The 23786-nt window shown below is 35.1% G+C and overlaps 3 protein-coding genes across 3 annotated transcripts; 2 read left to right on the top strand and 1 right to left on the bottom strand.

Moving 5' to 3' along the window:
• The first annotated feature begins 310 nt into the window (after positions 1-310).
• LOC120175662 (protein N-lysine methyltransferase METTL21A-like) lies at positions 311-18706 on the top strand. The gene is made up of 3 exons (XM_039182265.1): positions 311-321; positions 4398-4402; positions 17733-18706. The coding sequence occupies exon 3, from the start codon at positions 17782-17784 to the stop codon at positions 18469-18471; it is 690 nt and encodes a 229-aa protein (XP_039038196.1). The 5' UTR covers positions 311-321; positions 4398-4402; positions 17733-17781; the 3' UTR covers positions 18472-18706.
• Positions 10064-11871, top strand: LOC120175661 (zinc finger protein MAGPIE-like). The gene is made up of 3 exons (XM_039182264.1): positions 10064-10166; positions 10238-10625; positions 10698-11871. Exons 1-3 carry the CDS (start codon positions 10094-10096, stop codon positions 11545-11547), a joined length of 1311 nt encoding a protein of 436 aa, XP_039038195.1. The 5' UTR covers positions 10064-10093; the 3' UTR covers positions 11548-11871.
• Positions 18707-19899: 1193 nt separating the features above from the next.
• Positions 19900-23532, bottom strand: LOC120175668 (receptor-like protein kinase HSL1). Its single transcript, XM_039182270.1, has 2 exons — positions 20943-23532; positions 19900-20864 (listed from the first exon to the last, which is right to left on the bottom strand). Exons 1-2 carry the CDS (start codon positions 23515-23517, stop codon positions 20470-20472), a joined length of 2970 nt encoding a protein of 989 aa, XP_039038201.1. The 5' UTR covers positions 23518-23532; the 3' UTR covers positions 19900-20469.
• Between the last annotated feature and the right edge of the window lie 254 nt (positions 23533-23786).

Genomic DNA, 23786 nt, shown 5'->3' with positions numbered 1-23786 from the left:
CAAAGGAGACATAGTTGGAATTCCCCGTTCCATATACAAAAAATTTTTTTGTTATTGTTTACTTAAAAAATATTTTTTTGTTATACCACATCATCCTATTAACACGTCAGTAAAATTATCTTAGGTGGAAATAGCTGGAGTCCACGTAAGCATAAATTAACGGTTCTGTTAGTTAAAACGGTCAAAGGTAGACATTGATGAAATTAAACAACTTTGAGACAAAATTGATGCGAAAATACGACAGGGGTGAAATTGATAAATTTGGTCTAATACAGGGGCAACTGTGACCCTGAAGCCTTACATTTTTATATATAGGGTAAAGTACACAAATGATCCCCTAATTATATAATATTATTAAGTCTTTCAACTATTAAAAGTTATAAAATAGTCACTCGATTATGGGGTTTTGCTTTGTGGAATCCTCGACTATTAAAAGTTATAAATGATCTCATGACTATTTATATGTTCAAAACTCGTCCTTTTCTACTAAAAAATTGATGATTGTTCGAGATGGTCGTTAACTTGCTAACTGGTATATGATAAAAAAAATTATTTTATGGATGTCTATTGGCACAACCATTGCTTTCAAGCACTGGCTTGACAACATAATGTTTTAAGCACTAGCTTGATGACATAATGTAAACAGAATCTGGATCTACAAAATACAACTCAAACAATATTGAGATCAAATTTTATCATATCATAGTGAACAATTTAACGTCTAGCACATATAGCCGCTAATTTTTTAAAGTAAATGATGAGTTTGGAACATATGAATAGTCAAATGACTATTTTGTAACTTTTAATAGTCAGAGACTCAACAAAGCATCACTTAATAGTCAAAGGACCATTTTATAACTTTCAATAGTCAGAAGACTCAACAGAACATCGCCCTATAGTCAGAAGACCATTTGTGTACTTTACCCTTATATATTATATATACAAATAGTTATATTTATTTAATATAAAAAATAAATAGATTTATGAGTTAATTCCACTAAACATCCTCAAACTATGTCTTTCATTCTAAAGTGAACATTAAACTTTTAAACATTATAATTTCATCCCTAGACCATGACTCTAATTTTAAATTGATCCCTAAACTTTTGAGCATTCCAATTCATCCCCAAACTATGACCCTCATTCTATATTAGTCCCTAAAATTTTGAATGTTTTAATTTCTACCCAAACCTTTTAAGTGATTTAAGGAATGCTATTGAATCATACAAAAGTTTAGGGGCCAATTTAAAATGAAAATAATAGTTTGGGGATAAACTTAGGACGTTCAAAATTAAGAGGTATAGTTTATGGATGAAATTAGAATGTTTAAAAGTTTGAGGACCAATCTAGAATGAGGGTCATATTTTGAGGACATATAATACAATTAACTCTAAATTTATTTTACAAATTCGTATAATTGAATCAAAATTAAACTTTTATACATACAATTAATTTAAAATAAAAATTATATCTATGTATAACATTATATATTAGATACATAGTTTTATATTTATTCCTTGTATAATGAATATTCTCTTCATAACACCATTCATTATTGTTCACTTTAAGGACTGCACTTCTTGGATATATTGCTATATAACTCGTGTCTCAATTAAATCAAATAGATGTGTTTACCCTCTCAAGTACAAATGATAAGATTATTCTCTTTAAGTGTTCATCGAAACAACTTACAAATCTTAAATATCAGTCCCTAATATTTGGATGTGTTTGAATCTCATCCTCAATGTAAAGCAAGACTTGTCGAAGATATTATCTTAAAAATAACTTATTTCCTCTTTTAGTCCTGATATAATAATAACTTTCTACGGGGATGAGTTCGTACTGTTCTCTTGAATTGTTTTAAATTAAAATAAACCCAGAAAATCACTCGAGAAAGAAAGAAGACAGTCGAAAATTGATTCCGACTATAACCTCTACGTTTCATTCTTAAAATTAAATTAATATAACTTGTGAAACGAAATTCTATAACAAAGGAGATATTAACCAACACAATTAATTATCTTAATCATTCTTGTACTACATATATGGCATGATAGATATAACAAAGATCAATAACTTTTTCCACCAAATTACCTTTTTAATTATTGATTAGTGCATGCTTTTCTTCCATTTGATACAATTGGTGGTGGTAGAGTGAGTGGAAGATGGTCCTCTTTTTGGTTGCTTGAATTCTTTGAAAGGAAGAGGCTTTGAATGGAATGAAACAGTCTAGGACCGTCCCAAATGATGTGGAGGTCTTGTACTATTTTTTTTTAAAATGAGGTCCTTAAAATATTTTTATAATAAAGATTAATATATCAAATTTAAAATTATAAAGGATCTACAAGGTCTTTTTTTATACCAAAATTCATCATGAAAAATGATTAAATATATTATCAAAATCTTCGTTCATAACTTTCTCTACCATTTTTTCAAGAACTAAACGAAAAGTTTATTTTTTTTCCATTTAAACGAAAATGTTGTTAAAGCACAAATGTTAGACATAACCGAGCCTAAATGACATTTCTGTGTAGGGCACTCTAAATTTTGGAGTCCTATAACATATCACATGTTACGCTTGTCATTGGACGATCCTATCGTCCCATCTACAAATCCATTACACGATTGAATCAATTATTGTTGTATGTGGAGTAAGCAAATTTCCCAACCAAATAATATCATCCCACACACATCATGCCTTCTTTAATGTCATTAGTGGGAACTTTTAAGTGCCACAAGTTTGACGGCGGCCTTGTTTAATCAAATACTTAATTCAATATAAGCATGATTTAAGCTCTCAATACTTAAATATTATTAATTAGTTTTTGCTTAGCCACATATTATTTGCTCTATCTCATACGCACTCACTTTCTTATTCATGTACATGGAACATTATTAATAATTTATTGATTAAAGAAAAATGAAACGGATGGATTGGTCCCTACCTATATTATCTTTCCAAAAAAACAAAGTTTTATAGCCATAGACGAGAGGTACACAAATGATTGAAACGTTAGTTGATACATAAAATTTTAAGAACATTAAAACCATTTTCTTTAATTCTAATATCATAATTTAAAATTTTGATTTTATCATTGTTGATAAGTGGTCTTTTTATATATGAGAGAGTGAAGGGGTGTGTTAAAAAATTTAGAATTCGGATGGGGTGGTTCTTTCCAAAGAGTAAATCTTGTAGGGTCAGGTTTAAATTTATGGTAAAAGATCTCTGATCCACTCGATCTAAGATAATAATATGATTATCTCTTATATATTTAGAGATAATAATAGTAATATCTCTCTTTATATATATTTTTTAATTAGATCCTATTATATCTAATAAAAATGAGAATTATATATATTTGTATTGAGTTGGATCAAATACAAGTTTTTACCTTAAAAATTAAATCAAATTTTAGATCAAATAAAACCTTCCTAAACTTAAATCAAATCAAATGACTAATGAAGAGATAAAATACTTGAATCGTATTCATTTGGATCGAAAATCTGATTCGAGCCTTACCCATCCCAAGTATGCTAGCTTTAGGTTTTCTTTACAAAGCCAAAAAGAGAATCTTTGATCTTCTTAGATGACATTAATTGCATGAGTGATTGTTTTTTTTATGGATAAAAATTTTGTGTTGTTTAGAAGAATGCAAACTATAGGTCCACTCAACGAGAAATTATTAAATAGTTCTGGTTCATCACATCATCTCTGGTTCCAACCAATAGTATTTGTTCATGTAAATTTTTTTTAAATGAATCTTCACATTTTTCCTCTAAACAAAAAATGGGTTGATATTTAGAAATTATTTTTAAATTTTAATCTCAATCATTAAACTCAATTAATCTAACAATCCAAAAAGAACTTGTAAAAATTAAAAGTATTAGACCATGTAACTTATATATATATATATATATATATATATATATATATATAAAAGTAAGATCTACTTACAATGTAAAATAAAAAATTACACTAATTTAGGACCATTTAATTAGTATAAATTAGTACGAACTAAGCGACTTCAGTGGTAAAGAAATTGTTGTTCTTTGAGGTCCTAGGTTCGAGCACTATAAATGGCAAGAGTATGAGCGTTCAATGTCAAATGATTGAAAAATTATCTTTAAATAGATACTATATTGTTCTTATCTCGGATTAATTAAAAAATAAATAATAAGTATTTATTTATTTTTCCATAAAAATCTCTCTTTTCTAATCTTTAATTTCAATAATCAATTTATATTTATTTGATAATTTTAAATTTATTATAATATTTTTTAGTTTTATATTATGTAAGAAAATATTCCTCCCTTTTTTATTAAAAAATATTCCTCTCTCCATATGGTATATAAAGACTCGAAAAATTATTTCAGTTATTTGAAATTATAACATAAAGTAAGTGTCACTAATATACTAGAATATTCATATATGATACGGGGCTACAATTTTTTTTATTAAGCTAAGGTGATTATAAAATAATATATGTCCTAAATACGAGTTATAAAAAGCTAGATTAAATGTAACGAGACCATATAGGTTGTGTCATACGTACCACAAATTATTCAAATAAATAAATAAGATTAAAGATAACTGTGTTTGGGAGAAAAGGTATATATATATTCTCCAACTTTTTATAAGCCAAAGCATGTGTAATTCTGTAATGAACGGCTCCTTAGATCCAAATCTGCCCTTCCTTAACACGTGTCTTTTATTTATTGGTTTTCAAAAGTAAAAAGAAGAAAAATAGCAATCTTAATTACCCTCCAAAAAACTCAACTTAATTACTTAATAAGATCCTGTTGTATATATCATAAATATAACATCAAATATATTAATAATAATAAGTAATGTAATTTTTTTTATTAATTTGGGTAAATGTATGGTAATATACGTTCAAAGAAAAACTTTCACTCTTTCAACATTGATCATTTACACCTTTGATATTTATGGTGCTCAAACTTAAGTCCTCAAAAATAATAACAATTCATTTATCGTGGAATTAACTTTTAGATACGAGACCCTATCTCAATGGTAATAAGAGTCAAGTTTGAAATTGAGTCAAATCAATTTCAGTTTTAAAAATAAAGGGTTATCTACATGGATGATCATTTTTGTGTTTTGTTCACTTTTGATCACCGATTTAAAAAAAAAAATAAGATATGATCACTTTAATTTTTATTTAATTAAGATATGGTCACTTTCGTTTTAATTTAATTAAGATGTGGTCATCGTAGGTTAATTGCTGTTAAAAATTAATAGAATATGTGACGTGATAGTTGGTATAATCACACATTTGACCCATGTTAATTAATATGCTCTCAATTTATTCATATTTTAAATAAATTTTAACATAAAATATTTATTTTTAAATGAAAATAAAAATATAATATTTTTAAATTAAATTAATAATAAAACATATTTAATAAGTTAATATAACAAATATTTTTACGTTAATATATATAAATATTATGAGTTTAAGTATTTATATATTAAGATACAAAATATATATACCATGTTGTCTACTTTAGACCAAGCAATGGTCTTGGATTAATGGTTGAATACATGTTTAGTCTCCTAAGTAACCAAGGTTTGAATCTTTTGTGCCTCAATTTGCTTTCCTTTGTTTTCTTTCAACCAAAGGTGACACATGTCACTCTTTGATTGATGAAAATAAATATATTAAATTAAAATAAAGTTAGTTCTCCAGCCTAATGGTGACACGTGGTATGACATGTGATCTCATTCGATTGGAGGATTAAATTTATTTATTAAAAATATGATTAAATTGAAAGAATATGTAAATATCAGGGATCAAATATGTGATTATATAAAAATATTTAACCATTATTAATGGTAATTAACTCAGAGTGACTGTATCTTAATTAAATAAAAACGAAAGTGATCATATCTTATATTTTTTGAAATCAGTGACCAAAAGTGAATAAAACACAAATATAAGTGATTATCCGTGTAGTTAACCCAAAATAAAATACATATAGTTTGAATATTTTATTAAATTAAGTTTTATTCTCAACTTTTTTTTTGTTGAATGACATTTTTTTAAAATTTTCGTTAGTTTGAATATTTGTTACTATAAACCTTTTCTCCCAAGTTATTGAATTCAAATACTTATAAGGTTCCTGTTAAATTTGAAAATAAATAATCCCACTCATTCCAATATTTAATTCTAGTATGATTCATGTATAGAAATAGTAACATTTCATCCATTCAAATTCGATTCGAATATAATATTTTTTTATTTGTCATCCAACGATATTCAAATTTAAGAAATATCAAGTTGACTCGTTTTATAAAATAAAAACTCACATCTGACCAAATATGACTTTATATATATATATATATATATATGTATATGTATATATATTTATATAATTCTCATTTTTATTAAGTAAAATAGAGACTTAACTGAAAAATATAGATAAAATAGTAATATTATAACAATTATCTCTAAATATATAAAAATTAATTATACTATTATTTTCGAATCAGTTTTAATTAAATATTTTTCACTCAAAATCTAAACATTATCTTATCTTATAAAAACTCTACAAAACACCTCGTCAAATACGAATAAAATGTCTATCCGTATTCTTATCACTTAATATTTTTTTTTTTCATTCACGAAACTCTAACTCCATACTAATATTAAGACAATAATTAGTAGTACTCCCACCTTGATTTTCAAAGTAAAAAAACAAAGAGACAAACATGGTCTTGCCTTGGTTACAACAACAATTTGGTCTTCCCCAAACTCTTCCATCCATTTACAACGTTTGTAACACAAACATGTAATTAATTAACGTAAATCTAGTGTTTTGAAAATCAGACCGGACCGATCGGTTCAATCGGTTCAATCGGGAATCGTTGCCTAGTCCGGTTCAATCGGGAATCGTTGCGTAGTCCAGTTCAATCTACACCGGTTGAACCGTTACTAGTGAACCGGCCGGAACTGCTGAACCGTTCGAACCGGACCGAATGAAAACCATAAAAAACCGCCAAATTTTTTTTTAAATTAAACCAAACGACGTCGTTTGTTAAACGAGCCAAGTCGAACTCGAGTATTGCTGAGTTCGACTCGAACTTGAAAACTTTAAAAGTAAGCTCAACTCGACTCAAACTTACGAGCTAAAAATTATTAAGTTCAACTCGAACTCGAAATATAATATTGAAACTTGAACTCGAAAAGGCTTGAACTCAAAAAAAAAAATTAGAAGCTCGATTGAAGCCTAAAATTCGAGCTTGATTGAAGTGAAAGAATAGTTCACTCAATGCTCACAAAAAAACTCCATGATTTTGAATGTCAAATTACCTCTATTATTTATAAAAGTTAGTTGAGATGCTCTTCTATGTTTCTTAGCCATGTGTGATTGTTTTGTTCTCATATTTTTACTCTTTAGACTTTTGGGATGCTCTTCTATGTTTCTTAGCCATGTGAGATTGTTTTTAAAAAAAAATTAAACCAAACAATATTATTTTGTTATGATTTTTTAGCCTCAAATTTATTTTTTTAATTATAGTTATATAATTATATTTAATATTTAATATGTTTTACCTTAAATATTATGTTGTAGTTAATTTGAATCATTTTGTTTCACTTAATTTTATGGTTTTTAACTTATATATGTTATGACATGCTTTGAATATAAATTGTGATATAAAAAATTATTTTTTATTAAATATTTTTGGTATTTTTATTTAACTTTTTAAATAATTATGACGTCGTTCGTTTCTTCCGACCGGTCGGACCGATTCGACCAGTTGAACCAGTAAACCGATAGCATGACCGATTCGCTAATCGGACCAGTTCTGAAAACCATGCATAAATCTGTGAGGTTAATTTTTTCTTTTTAAAATTAGAAGCAGAAACCGAGAGATCAGACAGGGAATCTAACAGACATAAAAATGGGTGTTGGAGAAGGAGCTAAACTCCAAAAACTTTTATGCTAAACAACCACAGACAGGATGCATTGCCATAACATGATTGCACAATTATGATAATCAAAAGCAGATCAAGACTTCACCACTGCCCACACTTCCAAATATTCACTGTCCTGTCTTTCACCCGAAACCTTCTTATACATGCCTGTATTTTAACTAGGGTTAATACCCAATTTAATCCATGTTTACTATTTTGGTACCTAAACTATTAAATGTTTCTGAGTTTGCCCAAAAATATAACAGCTAAAAACAACATCAATGTCAGCCAATAATAACATAACATTCGTCTGATTATTTATATTTCATAGATAATATCATTGTCACATTCTTATTCTTATTTATTTGAGAAATTAAATTTTAATATTCTAATTTTTTGGATAAATTTTTATAATTAATTGATGATTAATTAATTATCAATATTTTTATTAACGTAACATAACAACTTTAAGAGTTATTTTAAAAGTTAAATGTCAAGAGTTATTTCTAATGATTATGCGCTTTTCAGTCTTAATTTTAAGGTTTAAATGGTTAAATAAAAATAATGTCACGTCTTGAAGAGATAAATGACATTATTCTCACATCAAAAAAGAAAAAGGAGGTCATAGAATTTTAAAGCCGTGGTATTGTATCAAATGTGTTTTTAAAAAAAGATAATGATATTTTGATAAGTGGTGTCAGAGTGACCCTATAACTATTATTTTTATGTCAAATATCTCAATAGATGTGATAGACAGGATGAATAACTGTGACGATAACATATCATAAAATTTAGTGGGAAAAATGATGTATGAGAAAGACGAGAAACTTTAATCCTACAATGGAAGCATGACGTTGTATATTTTATCAAACATGTATTTTGAGGAATGGGTAATGATCGTGTGATTAATGATTTTGGATCCGATCTTGCACGGGAAGCAAAGGCTGGAACATTGCTAATAAAGCCAAAATCCTGGTTTATAGGGTATACAACAAAAATACTTTCTTCGTACCAAATTAAGTGCATGCAGTATACATTCACAGTCCAAAAGAGACCTAAGAATTTGAACTAAAATTCCACCAAATGAAAAGCAAAGATACACAGACTGCTGAAACCCTAAAACTAATATTCTAGTAACAAAAACAACCACTTCCTATTCATGATTTCATTTCAGCCATCAATAATTGAAGTAACCCTAAAACTAAGCCATTTTTAGCTAAATCGAAAGACCGAATAAGATGTTTATTTTAGTTTCGTGGAAGACGAGGAACAAATAAAAGTGTTTGATGACAAGTTTGACATCTCCTCTTTGCATGTCACACTCATGCATTTAGGGACACTTCTTTCGTTCATTATTGCTTTAAGTTAATCTCTTTGCATGTTAGATTACCCTAGGGCTCCTTCCATCTCAATCTAATGTATATAATAATTTTTTTTTCAAATTCGATAAAAAAATGATATTATTATTTATTGTATGGCACGATTCGTCTCAGCATCAAAGTCGATATTCAGTTATATGCTAAGACCTAAAAAATTTATAGTACATTGTTGGTCCACGAGTCGTGTACTCTTCGAACATTTCTTCAAGCTCGGTTTTTCGGAATATATGAAATTGCATATAAATACGGTAGGACGTTTTTATTACATATATAGAAGGGAATTAAAGAATTGCAGACTGGAAGGCAGCATAGATCAGAAAGATGATAAAAAAAACAAAAAGCAAACAAATTATGCGATAATGATTTCAAATGGAAAAGCATGGAGATTAGCTTTCTTAGGACCTCATCATAACTTTAACTTTTCACCGCCTCTCATTAAAAATATACAAACACACACATATATATATATATATTAGTGCTATATTCCACTCAAAAGCAAGTAATTATAATTAAATCAGTACTGCATATTTGAGAGAGAGAGAGAGAGAGAGAGAGAAGAGGTTCATTCCTTTGCATATATCAGCTTATGTAGTTAGGATTGAGAAAACCTGGAAGGGTTTCTCTTAGTCACACATTAATATATATATATATATATATATATATATATATATAGAGAGAGAGAGAGAGAGATACATATATAGTTCATTTTGGTTGACTTATCTTAGTTTTTCTGGGGGGGGGGTTTCGACAGAAGAATCGATTTCAAATGGTTTTATCATGAACCCTGTAACTGGATCCAATCCTCCTGCTGTTGTTGCAAAGAAGAAGAGAAACCTTCCAGGAAAACCAGGCAAGTATCCTGTGTAATTTTCTATTATGAGGATCATCTTCATGGTTTATTTATTTTATGTTTGATACCAGATCCTGAAGCTGAAGTGATAGCCTTGTCCCCGAAGACTCTGATGGCAACCAACAGATTCTTGTGCGAAATATGCGGCAAGGGTTTCCAAAGAGAACAAAACCTTCAACTCCATCGACGAGGCCATAACCTCCCATGGAAGCTGAAGCAAAGGACGACGAAAGAAGTGAGGAAGCGCGTGTATGTTTGCCCCGAAAAGACCTGCGTCCATCACCATCCTTCGAGGGCTCTTGGGGATTTAACCGGCATAAAGAAGCACTTTTATAGGAAGCATGGGGAGAAGAAGTGGAAGTGCTCCAAGCGATACGCTGTGCATTCTGATTGGAAAGCTCACTCGAAAACCTGCGGCACCAGGGAGTACAAATGCGACTGTGGTACCCTATTCTCAAGGTAATCCACTAGTGATCTTTGTGTAAGACATACCCTATTTGATACATGGATTGCATACTTTTCTTTATGCAGAAGAGATAGTTTCATCACGCATAGGGATTTCTGTGATGCCTTGGCCGAGGAAACAGCTAGAGTAAATGCAGGTTCCGGCATGCATAGCTTGGCCGCCGATAATTTCAATTACCAACTTAGGGGGAATCCACTAGATACAGGGATCCCACAACATTTCTCCACTGTTTTCAAACCAATTTCAAGCAATTATGAAGCAGTAGACCAAACTAAACCTGGATTTTCCTTGTGGACGGGGCAAGCATCTCAGGGCCATGACTCATTTGGTTCTTTGAATCCGGGATTGATATATGGAGATCCGATGGTTTCGATATCGAATCCTCCTGTATCGGATTATCAGCTAAACTGGGTGTTCGGAAACAAGGTGCCACCGAGTAATGCTGAAGATCATCTGCTAAAATGCACTTCACTTCCTTTGAGTAATGTCAAGGAAAATGGACCTCAGTTTGTGATTGTTCCTTCATTGTTCAGCACCCAACACCAGTCTCATCAAACACCAGTTTTCAGTATGTCTGCCACAGATTTGTTGCAGAAAGCTGCCCAAATGGGTGCAACATCGACCGACACGGCATTCCTAGGAAGCTTCGGGACAAAGTGTAGCAACAGTCTAGTTCAAGATGGGAACAAGTACAGTGATCTGTATGTTTCAAACACGCCAACAACGACAACCCAAGGAAGAGATTTAGTAAACTCAGCAGACGATATTTCCACTTTGAACCAATTGCAAATTTACCCCGTGAAACGCCGGCGTATGCAGAATGAAGACGGCGGAGGAGGAGGAGAAACAAGAGATTTTTTAGGTGTTGGAGTAAAGGGCATTTGTCACCCATCTTCAATCAATGGATGGAAATGATATTTGGCACATGAAATTTAATGACTTTGCAGGGAAGAAAAGTGTTACTAGAGAAAGAACCTACTGAATAGATGAAGGATGAGATCCATGCATATTCTCTTCAACCTTTGAAAGCCAACTCATCCCTTTTAAAAAATTAAGGCTTTTTAACTTTGATAAGGGGGGATGTGAAGTAGTGGGAACAAAGCGAAAACGAACCCTTTTGGAGCTCCATTATTGCATTAATTGTTTCATCTCTATTGTGGTTGTTGTCCTGTCATGCTAGATTAAAAAATATTTACATATCCATAAAATAAAAAAAGCTTTGATTATTCTAGCTATTTACAAAGCAAACTTTCAACTATTAGTTGAAATAATATAACGTTTATAAGAGAAATAAGATTGTAGTGATTTTTAAGTGTTCATTTTTTTATGGCGATATGGAAATGATGACAGATGGAAAGAAAGAGGGAAGGATGAGTTAAAGAATTTGATAGAAAGATTGCGAGCTCCTCTTTCTCCGATCTTGTATTTTTACACAACCCTTAATGTTGGTATTATGATTAAGGTGAAGATGACTATTTGTAAGTTGACATAATAAGTAGATTTAACTGTCGGATAATAAATTTAACTAGTAAATTACATCATCTTGTCAATGGTCACGTCAATCATTGATTAGAGGATATGGAGTTTTGGACATTTCGAAGAACTATGAAAGCTTCAAGTTCGAGAGAAAAGAGAATTGTAGTATATGTGTGACTTTCGAAAGATATTCGAAGAATATACAAAATATAAGGTAGCTATTCCCTTCACCAAACCATGTATATACATAGTTGTACCTTAACAAGATTAGCACTATAACAAACAAAATTCAGAGAATCAAAGCATCAATGTTATCCCCGGTACCAAACTGAGCTTGGGACAAAGTCATATTCATGCATAGGTAAAATGTGTAAGGGAAAAAGAAAAAAATTGTCACTTCTCTGCCTTTTTTTCTTCAATGCCAAAGATACAATGGGGTCGGTCACAAGTAAAGACATGCGAAACACAAGTGGACAATGGATAAGAGTTTTACTTTGTGGCTTATCTGTGATTCAAACAGGATACTGATACTTGATAATGCAGTATTGCAGGCCCCATATTTTGACCCCTACTACTCACATTTTCAATTTTAACTTGTAAATATTTTATAGATACTGAAATTCCAACTTTAACCTATTGATACATACCCGTAAGAGCGACTTCGACAGCAGTGAGTTCCAGGTGACTTCGAACTCTTTCTATATACGACAACTAAAGGCCATGAATGCACGAGCTTTTTCATTTCCCTTTCTTTCTTCATGGTTTTACTATGTTGCTTGAGGTTGAGAAAAAAAAGGTATGGAATTATTGGCCTATATATATATACTCTCTCTCTCATGAAAGTCCCACTTTCATGATTATGTAATGCCTTTAGACTTTACTCTTTTCTCTCCTGTTCTCAATAACAATGGGGTCAGTCACAAGTAAAGACATGGGAAACACAAGTGGAAAATGGATAAGAGTTTTACTTTGTGTCTTATTTGTGATATACTTGATAATACAGTATTGCAGGCCCCATATTTTGACCTCTAGTGCTCACATTTTCATTTGTACTTGGTAAATAGTTTATAGATATTGAATTCCGAACTTTAACTTACTGATACACACTCGTAAGAGTGACGCGACTATATTGAACTCTCGATAACTTCAAATTCCTTCGATGTAAAACAACTAAAGGCCATGAATGCTAGAGCTTTTTCATTTTCCTTTTTTCTTCATGGTTTTACTAAGTTGTTTGAGGTTGAGAAAATTAGGTCCTGGAATTATTGACCTAAATATATAGATACTCTAATGAAAGTCTCACTTTCATGACCATGTAATGCCTTTAGACTTTATTCTTTTCTCTCCTGTACTCAATAACAACTTTTTGCATCCAATAAGAGAAACAATATGAACCTTCATTGTCGAGCTGACTCTCAATTTCTACATTATTTCATAAAAAGAGGATCATTGTCATTAATATTTCATAGGTACAAAAGTAAAAGAAATATAGTACTAGCATGGAAGATAACAAAAGGCATCTTGATCCTCAGCTAACTTCTAAATCAGGCTTAATTTTGAATGTTAATCTCATTGATATATATGTTTACTGCAATAGAACAAGATAATGAAGTTGTAAAGTCAAAGTGGGCGGCTGGCAAGGGAATTCAATGGGGCGGCAGACAAATGGGGTTGTTAATTTTGTCAAAGTTAGGCATGCCATTTTTCTTGAATTTAAGCAATGATTAATTACATTTTAGTTATTACACTTTAGGGTATTTTCAAATATTAGTCCCTAAGCTTCAACTATAAATACCATAGCCCATTTAACTTCAAAATCATCCCAAAATTCTAAAAATAATTTCTTTCTCCCATTACTAGAGAGCTTTCTTGTGAGTAGTGAGTGTTTTGTAAACACCTGTAAATTTTCTTTCTTAGTAAAAGATCTGTAGCAGTACGGAGACGTAAGCAAGTTTGGTTGAACTCCTTTATCAATTTCGGGTATTATTTTTCCGCTTTTATTTCGCATTCTCACTAATCTGGTTATAAGGAAATTACTTATACTCGGTTTATTTCCCAACAACTGTTAATCAGAGCTTTTGGTTGTGATTTTTTTCAATTTTTTGCGAGGTTACTATTCATTACTATTCATGTGAATAGTGAATTTCGTGAAGAGTAAAAAAATTTCGGCGATACGAATTTATCGACGGGGGTGTTCTAATACACGATGGTTCGCAAGAATTGTCAGAAACGATCCAAACGAAACCAGATTCGAGTGGGAGCGATGGCTGCAAACAAAGGGAAGGTGAAAATTGAAAAGTTCGATGGTGCGGACTTTGGCTTTTGGAAGATGCAGATCGAAGATTTTCTGTACCAGAAAAATCTATATCAACCCCTCTCAGGAAAACAACCAGAGGGCATGAAGAATGAAGACTGTGCTTTTCTCGACAGACAAGCCCTCGGAGTTATTCGACTGACATTATCCCGCAATGTTATTTTCAACATAGCAAAGGAAAAGACCACGGCGGGTCTTATGGCGGCTTTCTCCAGTATGTATGAGAAGCCATCGGCCTCAAACAAAGTTCATTTGATGAGGCGATTATTCAATTTGCGGATGGCGGAAGGGGCATGCACAACACCTAAATGAACTCAACACAATCACAACCCAGTTGAGTTCAGTGGAAACTAAATTCGATGATGAAGTTTGAGCTTTAATTCTCTTATCATCTCTACCAGATAGTTGGAATGCTACTTTTATAACAGTCATCAGCTCGTCGAGAAACAACAAATTAAAATTCGACGGAGAGAATCGGGTGAAGCATCAACCTCCTCAGCCTTGCACACGGAGTCTAGAGGGAGAACTTCATAAAGAAATTCAAATCGTGGCAGATCCAAATCCATAAGGGGAAAATCAAGAACGGGAAAGAAAGATTTTATCTGTTATAATTGTGGCAAGAAGGGTCACTTTAAAAGAGATTTCCGAGCACTAAAGAAAGATACCGGCGCACAAGAATCTGCAAACATGACAGAGGAGACAGGTGACGCCATGATTCTAAGCGTCAACAGTCTGATTGAATCATGGATCTTGGATTCAGGGGCATCTTTCCACTCCACCCCATGCCGAGAAATCATGGATAACTATGTCAGTGGTGATTTTGGGAAGGTTCATCTAGCTGACGATGAAACCTTGAAGATCGTTGGAAAATGAGACATTCGACTAAAGCTGCCAAACCAGACCACCTGGAAGCTGACACGAGTGAGACATATTTCTGGCCTCAAAAGAAATCTGATTTCTGTAGGACAGCTTGATGGAGAAGGTTATAGTACAACCTTTTCAGGCTGTGAATGGAAGATTACCAAAGGAGCACTCGTCATTGCTCGTAGTAAGAAGACCGGTACTCTCTATGTAACCTCAAATTTAGAAAATATCATTATTACAGCAAATGCTGATGGAAAATCAAACCTATGGCACCAAAGGTTTGGTCATATGAGCGAGAAAGGGATGAAGACACTTTTGTCAAAAGGGAAGATGCCGGATCTAAAGAATGTAGATGTCGGACTATGCGAGGATTGCATATTTGGCAAACAAAAGAAAGTCATATTTGCAAAGATTGGTAAGACACCCAAGGCTGAAAAGTTAGAGTTGGTCCATACTGATGTATGGGGACCATCTCCAGTTCCATCTCTTGCAGGCACATTATATTATGTCACCTTCATCGATGATTCTACAAGGAAGGTGTGAGTTTATTTTCTGAAGAAGAAATCGGAAGTTTTTGATACCTTCAGAAAATGGAAGGCCATGGTGGAAAATGAGACTGTTCTGAAAGTCAAGCGGTTGAGGTCTGACAATGGAGGAGAGTACATAAATAGGAGATTCAGAGATTTCTGCGCAAACAATAGGATCAAGAGAGACACAAAGTCAGGGACTTTGATGTTATCACAGGCTGAGTACATCAACAAAGTACTCTCCAGGTTCAACATGCAAGATGCTAAACCAATAAATACACCTTTAGGTGTTCATTTTAGACTCTCCAAAGAACAGTCACCAAAGACGGAGGAAGAACGTACACACATGGTGAAAGTGTCGTATGCCTCAGCAATTGGAAGTCTGATGTATGTCATGGTTTGTACCAGACCAGATATTGCTCATGCAGTGGGAGCTGTTTGCAGGTACACGAATAATCCGGGCAAGATACACTGGGAAGCAGTCAAATGGATCCTCAGATATCTGTGAGGTACCACAAACAAAACATTTTATTTCAAAGGTGGAGATACGATACTGACAGGCTATGTAGATGTTGACTTAGCCGGAAATATCGACATCAGAAGAAGTACTACATGGTATGTCTATACTCTAGGAGGAACTGCAGTGAGTTGGGTTTCTCAACTACAGAAGATAGTTGCTATCTCCACAACTGAAGCAGAATATGTCGCTGTTACGAAAGCCAGCAAGGAGATGGTTTGGCTCCAAAGTTTCTTGGAAGAGTTAAGCAAGAAATAAGAAAACAATGTCTTGTATTGCGACAGTCAAAGTGTTATTCATCTAGCGAAGAATCCGTCTTTTCATTCCAGGACGAAGCATATACAATTACGATATCATTTTATCCGGTCTCTTCTGGAAAATGGGATTTTAAAACTTGAAAATATCAGTGGAGCTCAAAATCCGACAGACATGTTAACAAAGACAGTGACTACGGACAAACTGAAGTTGTATTCAGCTTCAGTTGGCATGCTAGAATAACAAGACCAGAAATGATGTTGCATTGATCAAGGTGTGAAGACAGATTAAAACCGGTCTTCAAATGGGAGATTGTAAAGTCAAAGTGGGCGGCTGGCAATGGAATTCAATGGGGCGGCAGATAAATGGGGCTGTTAATTTTGTCAAAGTTAGGCAACCAATTTTTCTTGAATTTAAGCAATGATTAATTACATTTTAGTCATTGCACTTTAGGGTATTTTCAAAGATTAGTCCATAAGCTTCAATTATAAATACCCTAGCCAATTTAGTTTCAAAATCATCCCAAAATCCTAAAAATCATTTCTTTCTCCCATTACTAGAGAGTTTTCTTGTGAGTAGTGAGTGTTTTGTAAACACCTGTAAATTTTCTCTCTTAGTAAAAGATCTGCAGCAGTCCGGAGATGTAAGCAAGTTTGGCTGAACTCCGTTATCAATTTCGGGTATTATTTTTCCGCTTTTATTTCGCATTCTCACTAATCTGGTTATAGGAAAATTACTTGTACTCGGTTTATTTCCCAACAGAAGCAACCGAACACTTTTTGTAGGCTAACTAAGGTAAGTTAAAGCTAACACTTTTGATCTTTTATTTTATGCCATTAGTATTAACCTTTCCCCCTATCAAATAATCTTCTTCTTCCTCATCTCTGCTTTTTCTTTCTTTCTTCTTTTACAAGTTTTACAAAAGGCAGCTAAAAGAAAAGGAGTTGATTCTGTTGATGTCAAAGTACGGTAATTTATTTTTTAATTTTTTAAAGTACAATAGCTAAATCTCAGCTTTACTAAGTACAAGGACTGACAGCATATTTTGACCAATAAAGAAAATTGTGGAGATTGAGCCCAATTATCTCATTGGGTCGAAAACATGCCAAGCCCTTTCAAAGAATTCACATTAAAACAGTAAATCCAGAGCTTCGAGTTAACTCGGCTGAGAATTTGAAGCAGAGAAAGAAGCCGAAATGAAATTCACGGACTCACCGGTTATAGAGCTTCAAGTGCGCGATTCCCATCTCTCTATCCAACAAGACAATGGCTCCTTCCACGTGGGCACCTCCGTCTGGCCTTGTTCGCTAGTCCTCGCCAAATTCGTGGAGCGCTGGGCACCGCCGTCGCCCGCTACGACCGGCGCTAATAACCCTTATTCCGAACTCCTCGATTTCCACAGCTTCCGCCGTCGTGCCATCGAGCTAGGAACCGGATGTGGAGCCGCCGGCATGGCCTTCCACCTACTGGGTCTCCAGGACATCATCCTCACCGACATATCCCCAGTCATGCCCGCCCTCAAACACAACCTCAAACGCAACAAACCCATTCTGGGGAAGAACCTGAAGACGTCGGTTCTTTATTGGAACAACAAGGATCAGATCAGGACCGCTAATCCTCCGTTCGATTTGGTGATCGCGGCCGATGTAGTCTACATCGAGGAATCGGTGGGACATTTAGTGGGGGCTATGGAGGCTTTAGTTGCCGACGATGGGGCGGTTCTGTTAGGGTACCAGTTGAGATCACCGGAAGCCGATCAACTGTTCTGGGAAATGTGTGAAAATGTTTTCGTGATCGACAAGGTCCCGCATCAGGATTTGCACCCTGATTACGCTTATGAGGAGACCGATGTTTATGTTTTCAGAAAGAAGAAGAACAGCAATTAGCCTGGTAAGTTTTGGACCGAATATGTATGTACACTACTGAAATTTGGCAATCGGGTATAGAAATTATCCATTTTTCTAGTGAATGCCAATATAAGCATATATAATTGAAACTTCAATAATTGCTCCTTAGACTGTTTGCAGCAGAAAAAAATGTGGGCATTGGACTTTGCAATCTTTAGTTGAACTTGTCATTTGATTATGCAAAGTCCTGAACAGGATTTTGTCTCTTGTCGAATTATGTTTTTAGTTTTCCCCTTTTTAGTTCATGCTGCATGATTCCTGTAGATGGAAAGTATGAACCTTTGTGTGTTTGTATTGGGACTTACCAGCAAATCCATTCCCTATGATTTTGAACTAGGTGAAAAACTGATGATGCAGTTTCACTATTTTTTGGTTTCGGTCTAGTTATACCTTTGAAGACACAACCTCACCTCCGGTAATATAAATCTCCACCTATTAAAATCACCTCTGGAGGGATTCACCAGAGGGAAAGAGTCTTGGACGAGACTCTTGGAAAGACCTTTAATAAACTCGAGAGATTTATCGTGACTAAATCTTCTAATGGGCGGATGCAGTTATAGACCTGTTGACCTATACATAACAATCAAACAAGCAAAATATAAACCCCAATAATAAACAAGAAAGGGTACTTCGACTATTCACTTCTTCCACCCTAGAGTAACTCCTCTGGTACCTTGCCTCCATATTTATAATCTTTACAAATCCGGCCAATATCAATCGATCACCGGCTATCGCTCTTCGTTCAAACTAGAAAGAAAAAACTGCCAACGGTTGATTTAACCTACTTGTTCCATCAACAAGCCCGGAGAGCAACCTTTACCGCAGCTTTAAGCTTTGTTTCAGAATCTCTTATTACTTCACCAATTGTCCCTCTTTCCGTTCCTTTTTTGTAAAAAAGCCGCTTCATAATTAATCTTAACCCAATCAGCCTCAGGCACTACCCACTGCTTCCCCTCATTGCTCTTCACATTACTCACCATTTAATATGGAATGTATTAAAATCTTGTATAAACTTAACCCTAAAGTAACTCGATCTACCAATAAATACATGATAGACCCATATTATGAGGCATATCATGCATGCATAAATATAAACATGCAAAAGCCAAAAACTTGATGTGGGAGAATCTGGCCTGGATAATTGAGGGAGCATAGCCTATAATCAGATTCAGGCAAGGTGCCCAAATTAATAAAATCTCGTCAACAATCTGCAATTCATTCAGCTCAAATGTCTGCATGAATTTAGGGGAGAAAGAGGCTCTTATCAGCACCGGGTGAGAATTAGGTAGGATTACTAAACTATCCCATATTTATTGAACTTGTTTTTCTTTCTTTAAAAATTGTAATTATGCTTAATTTAATGAAAAAAATTTAACCTATCCATCACCAGGATCATGGAAGTTTGGCTGGAATTAAATGAGCTACTTTTTAGCTACTTTTTCCATTGATTGAGCTAGTAAATGAGAACACACCTACAAAAACTCATAAGTCCAGGCACTGTCACTCTCAACAACAGACTTTTTTGCTACCCCAAACAATCCTAGACAGAAATAGATGCCTTGCTTAGGTCCATAATCATTCATTACAAACGTATACAATCAAAAGGCACCCTATCATTTCCTTATAGGAACCACAGCCATGAAGGAGACATTGAGAGAGACAAAAGGGCCCAATTCACTTATGAAGGGCAGCAACGTCGATCAACGGACCACTCCAGCATCTGCTACCCGATATCCTCAGTCCACCAGCAGAGCTGTACTCATCTGATATTATTCGAAACCATTGCTGCCAAAAACAAATATTTTACAATTGTCCAATGTCTCGCTGGTGGGTCTAACACTAAACTACTTGGTATTGTTTACTTTCGGAAGAGGGCACCTCTCTTGTCACTGCATCATTCCCTCTCCCCCATGAAACCCTTCAGCACGAGGAAACTTAAATTTTAGTGCGATCCACTACTAGATTCAACTAATTGAACTATACTATACTAGCTTGATCAGAGGCTTCCTCGTCGTAGCAGTAATATGGGGAGAGCTTTCCATCCTTATTGGCTGTGAACTTGTCCTCTCCGCCGGCCTCTTGCAGCAATTTGACCACCTTCCGCATCGAAGGGCGGTTAATTGGGAGAGTGTTAGTGCATAGGATACCAATATCGAGTACCCTGCAAATTTGTTCCTTGTAGGTAGAGTCTAGTCTGGGGTCAATTACTTGCTCCACACCCTTTTGGTTGTAGGTAGAGCAGACCCATTTCACCATGTCTTTCTCCCCGAATTCTGGATCCGTCGGGGTTTTACCAGTAACCAGCTCGAAGATGACAATCCCGAAACTGTAGATGTCACTCTTCTCGTTCACTCTTAGGGTATATGCATATTCTGCATACGAATGAAAAAATGAATAAACAAAGCATCAAGGAACAAATAACCAATCAACAAAAGCAACAAGGAACAAACCTGGTGCAATGTAACCATAGGAGCCTGTAATCACAGACATGGATTCTGCAGCTTTGCCAACTCTTTTAACAATCTTTGCAACTCCGAAATCTGCAACTCTGGCACTGAATTCTCCATCTAACAATATGTTGTTTGACTTCACATCCCGATGAACAATCGGAGGAACACAATCATGATGCAAATAGGATAATCCGTCAGCTGCATCTAAAGCAATCTTGTACCTAGTAGGCCAATCTAACAATCCCCCCTTGCTGCTATGCAACAAATCCCCCAAGCTCCCATTTGGCATGTACTCATAAACTAAAAGCTGTCCATCTCCAGCATTGCAACAACACCACAGTCTCACAATATTTTTGTGTCGGATTTTTCCCAGCGTTTCGACTTCAGTTTCAAACTCGTCCCTCTCTATATCAGCAGCACTCAAGGAATCCCCTTTCTTAACTCCTCCACTGATTTTCTTCACAGCCACTGCGTCACCATTACTAAGCAGAACTTTGTAAACTTTTCCGGAAGCTCCCCTTCCTATCACATTCTCTTCCTTGAGGCAACCAGCAATCTCGTACTCACTAAAACCGATCTTATGAAATGATCTCCACTTTGTTACAGTAACTCTTTTCTTGATCTTTTTGAAACTCCGGTACTTCATGAAGAACCAAACAACCCCTAGAACAAAAACCAGGCCAGCAAGTATAAAAATGGAGGTAAGAATCCACGTAGAGTTCTCATTCTTAGATCGACTTATCTTTGGACAAAGACCATCCAAGTCACCATGCAATCCGGGATTCCCGACGAAGCTGTTCCGGTAAATTTCCTTGGCATAAAGAGGGGGGATCTCTCCTGAAAGCTGATTATTCGACAGATTAAGCACATTCAGTTTTAAATTCTGCAACTCTATTGGAACTTCCCCAGAAAATGAATTACTTGAAAGATCAAGATAATTAAGTACAGGCAAGCTACCAATATCACTAGGAATACTCCCAGATAGCCTATTGTTAGCCAAATTTAACTCATTCAAGTTCTTCAGCCCCTTAAATCCTTTGGGTATCGTTCCATCGATCTTATTTTCACTAAGATCGAGCTTAACCAAGTTGCTCAAGTTCACCAAAGATCTAGGAACCTGACCCGTGAACCCGTTTCCACTAGCAGACAACTCTACTAGTGCCTCCAATGACCCGATTTCATCCGGCAATGATCCGGCGAGTCGGTTGTTGGAAATTAACAGAATAGAGAGATTATGAGCACTTGAAATCGTCTTTGGAATTTCCCCACAAAAGGAATTTTCAGCAAGCTCGAGCAAAAATACTTTGGGTAGTCCCCAAAACTGGTCTGGAATTTGACCAGAGAAACGATTGCGCTTCAACCGGACCCGGTCTAAACTAGTGCATCTGCCTAGACTTTCTGGAATTTTGCCTGAGAATGAATTGTAAATCAAAATGATGTCCTCTAGCTGCCCTTTTCCGCACAAGTTCTCTGGAATTTCTCCAGAAAACCGATTATAAGACAAATCCAAACTTTGTAATGGCGAGTTTGCACCAAGTTGACTCGGCAGTGATCCGCTGAGTTTGTTGTTGAACAATTTCAGTTCGTGCAACGTTTCCGACATAGCTATGCTCTCCGGTAAAGTCCCTTCAAGCCTGTTGTAATAAAGATTCAATGACTCAAGCTGTAATCCGCATAAGCCAGCCGGAATTGCGCCGGTTAACTCATTCATGGACGCGTCGAACCGCTTCAACGTAGTTAAATTCCCCATTTTTAACGGCAACTCCCCGGATAGAGAGTTGTTATACAACTCAATTTGCTCAATGCTTTTCAACTCCGAAATTGAACTAGGAATCGACCCAGTGAGCCGATTCAAGGACAAATCAAGGTTTTGAATGTGAACCAACCGGCCGAAACTCGAGGGAATTTGGCCGACAATATTACAACCCGCGAGAAAAAGCTGCTCGAGATTTGTTAAATTACCGAGTACACTCGGAATATGAGTAGGAAAAAAGGGGTTATAAGCAAGGTCCAACTCTTTGAGAGTCGAAATGTTTCCAAGGACAGCAGGAATGGTTCCGTCGAGGAGATTTTCCGCCAAATTTAGATACTCGAGCCGTTGAAATTGTCCGAAACTCGCGGGAATCTCGCCGGAGAAGTTATTCTCGAAAAGGATTAGCTTTTGGAGTGAGGGAATCGTGGCGAGGGAGTGAGGCAAAGACCCAACAAGGAGGTTCTGTGAGAGATCGAGGGTCGTTAGATTTCGACACTCGGAAATACCAACGGGTAGAGATGAATTAATGGAGTTATTGCCGAGAAAGACGGAGTGAAGAGAAGGGAGACGACAGATAAAAAGCGGGAAGGGCCCGGCGAGTTGAGAGTCGGGAAGGGTAACCGATTCGACTCGTCGAGTGAGTGAGTTGCAGGAAATGCCGCGCCAGTTGCAAGGAGTGTCGTCTCGGTTGTTCCAGGAGGACAGGGCATGGGTTGGGTCGGAAAGGCTTAGCTTGACTTGCAGCAAGTAGAGACCTTCCTGGTTGAGAGCAGAAGCATGCGGCAAAGAGTTGAAGAACATCAGCAAGAATACCAGAATCATTGTTTCAGTTTCTGGTTTGGTGGAGTGTGGAATTCAATCTACGGAGGGATTGTATGGAGGAAAGGATTTTTTTAAGGGAGTGAAAGGTTGGGCAGTAAAGTGGGTCCTTTGCTTTTGGGGAAGATGGTGTGCTCAGACCGGGAAAACGCCAATAATGCAGTTTCTGTTTAAAAAGTTGTTTGACGAAATGGTTCGTAAATTTTAAAATTCCGACACTCAAAAGAGGTTCAGTTTTAATCACATTGCTTTTTGGCCCATACATAACCTTT

The sequence above is a fragment of the Hibiscus syriacus genome, unplaced genomic scaffold (genome assembly GCF_006381635.1).
Source record: "Hibiscus syriacus cultivar Baekdansim isolate YM2019G1 unplaced genomic scaffold, ASM638163v2 tig00112206_pilon, whole genome shotgun sequence".
NCBI classification, from domain to species: Eukaryota; Viridiplantae; Streptophyta; class Magnoliopsida; order Malvales; family Malvaceae; genus Hibiscus; species Hibiscus syriacus.
Note: the sequence above shows the minus strand (reverse complement) of the source record. Positions and strands in the feature narration are given on the sequence as shown.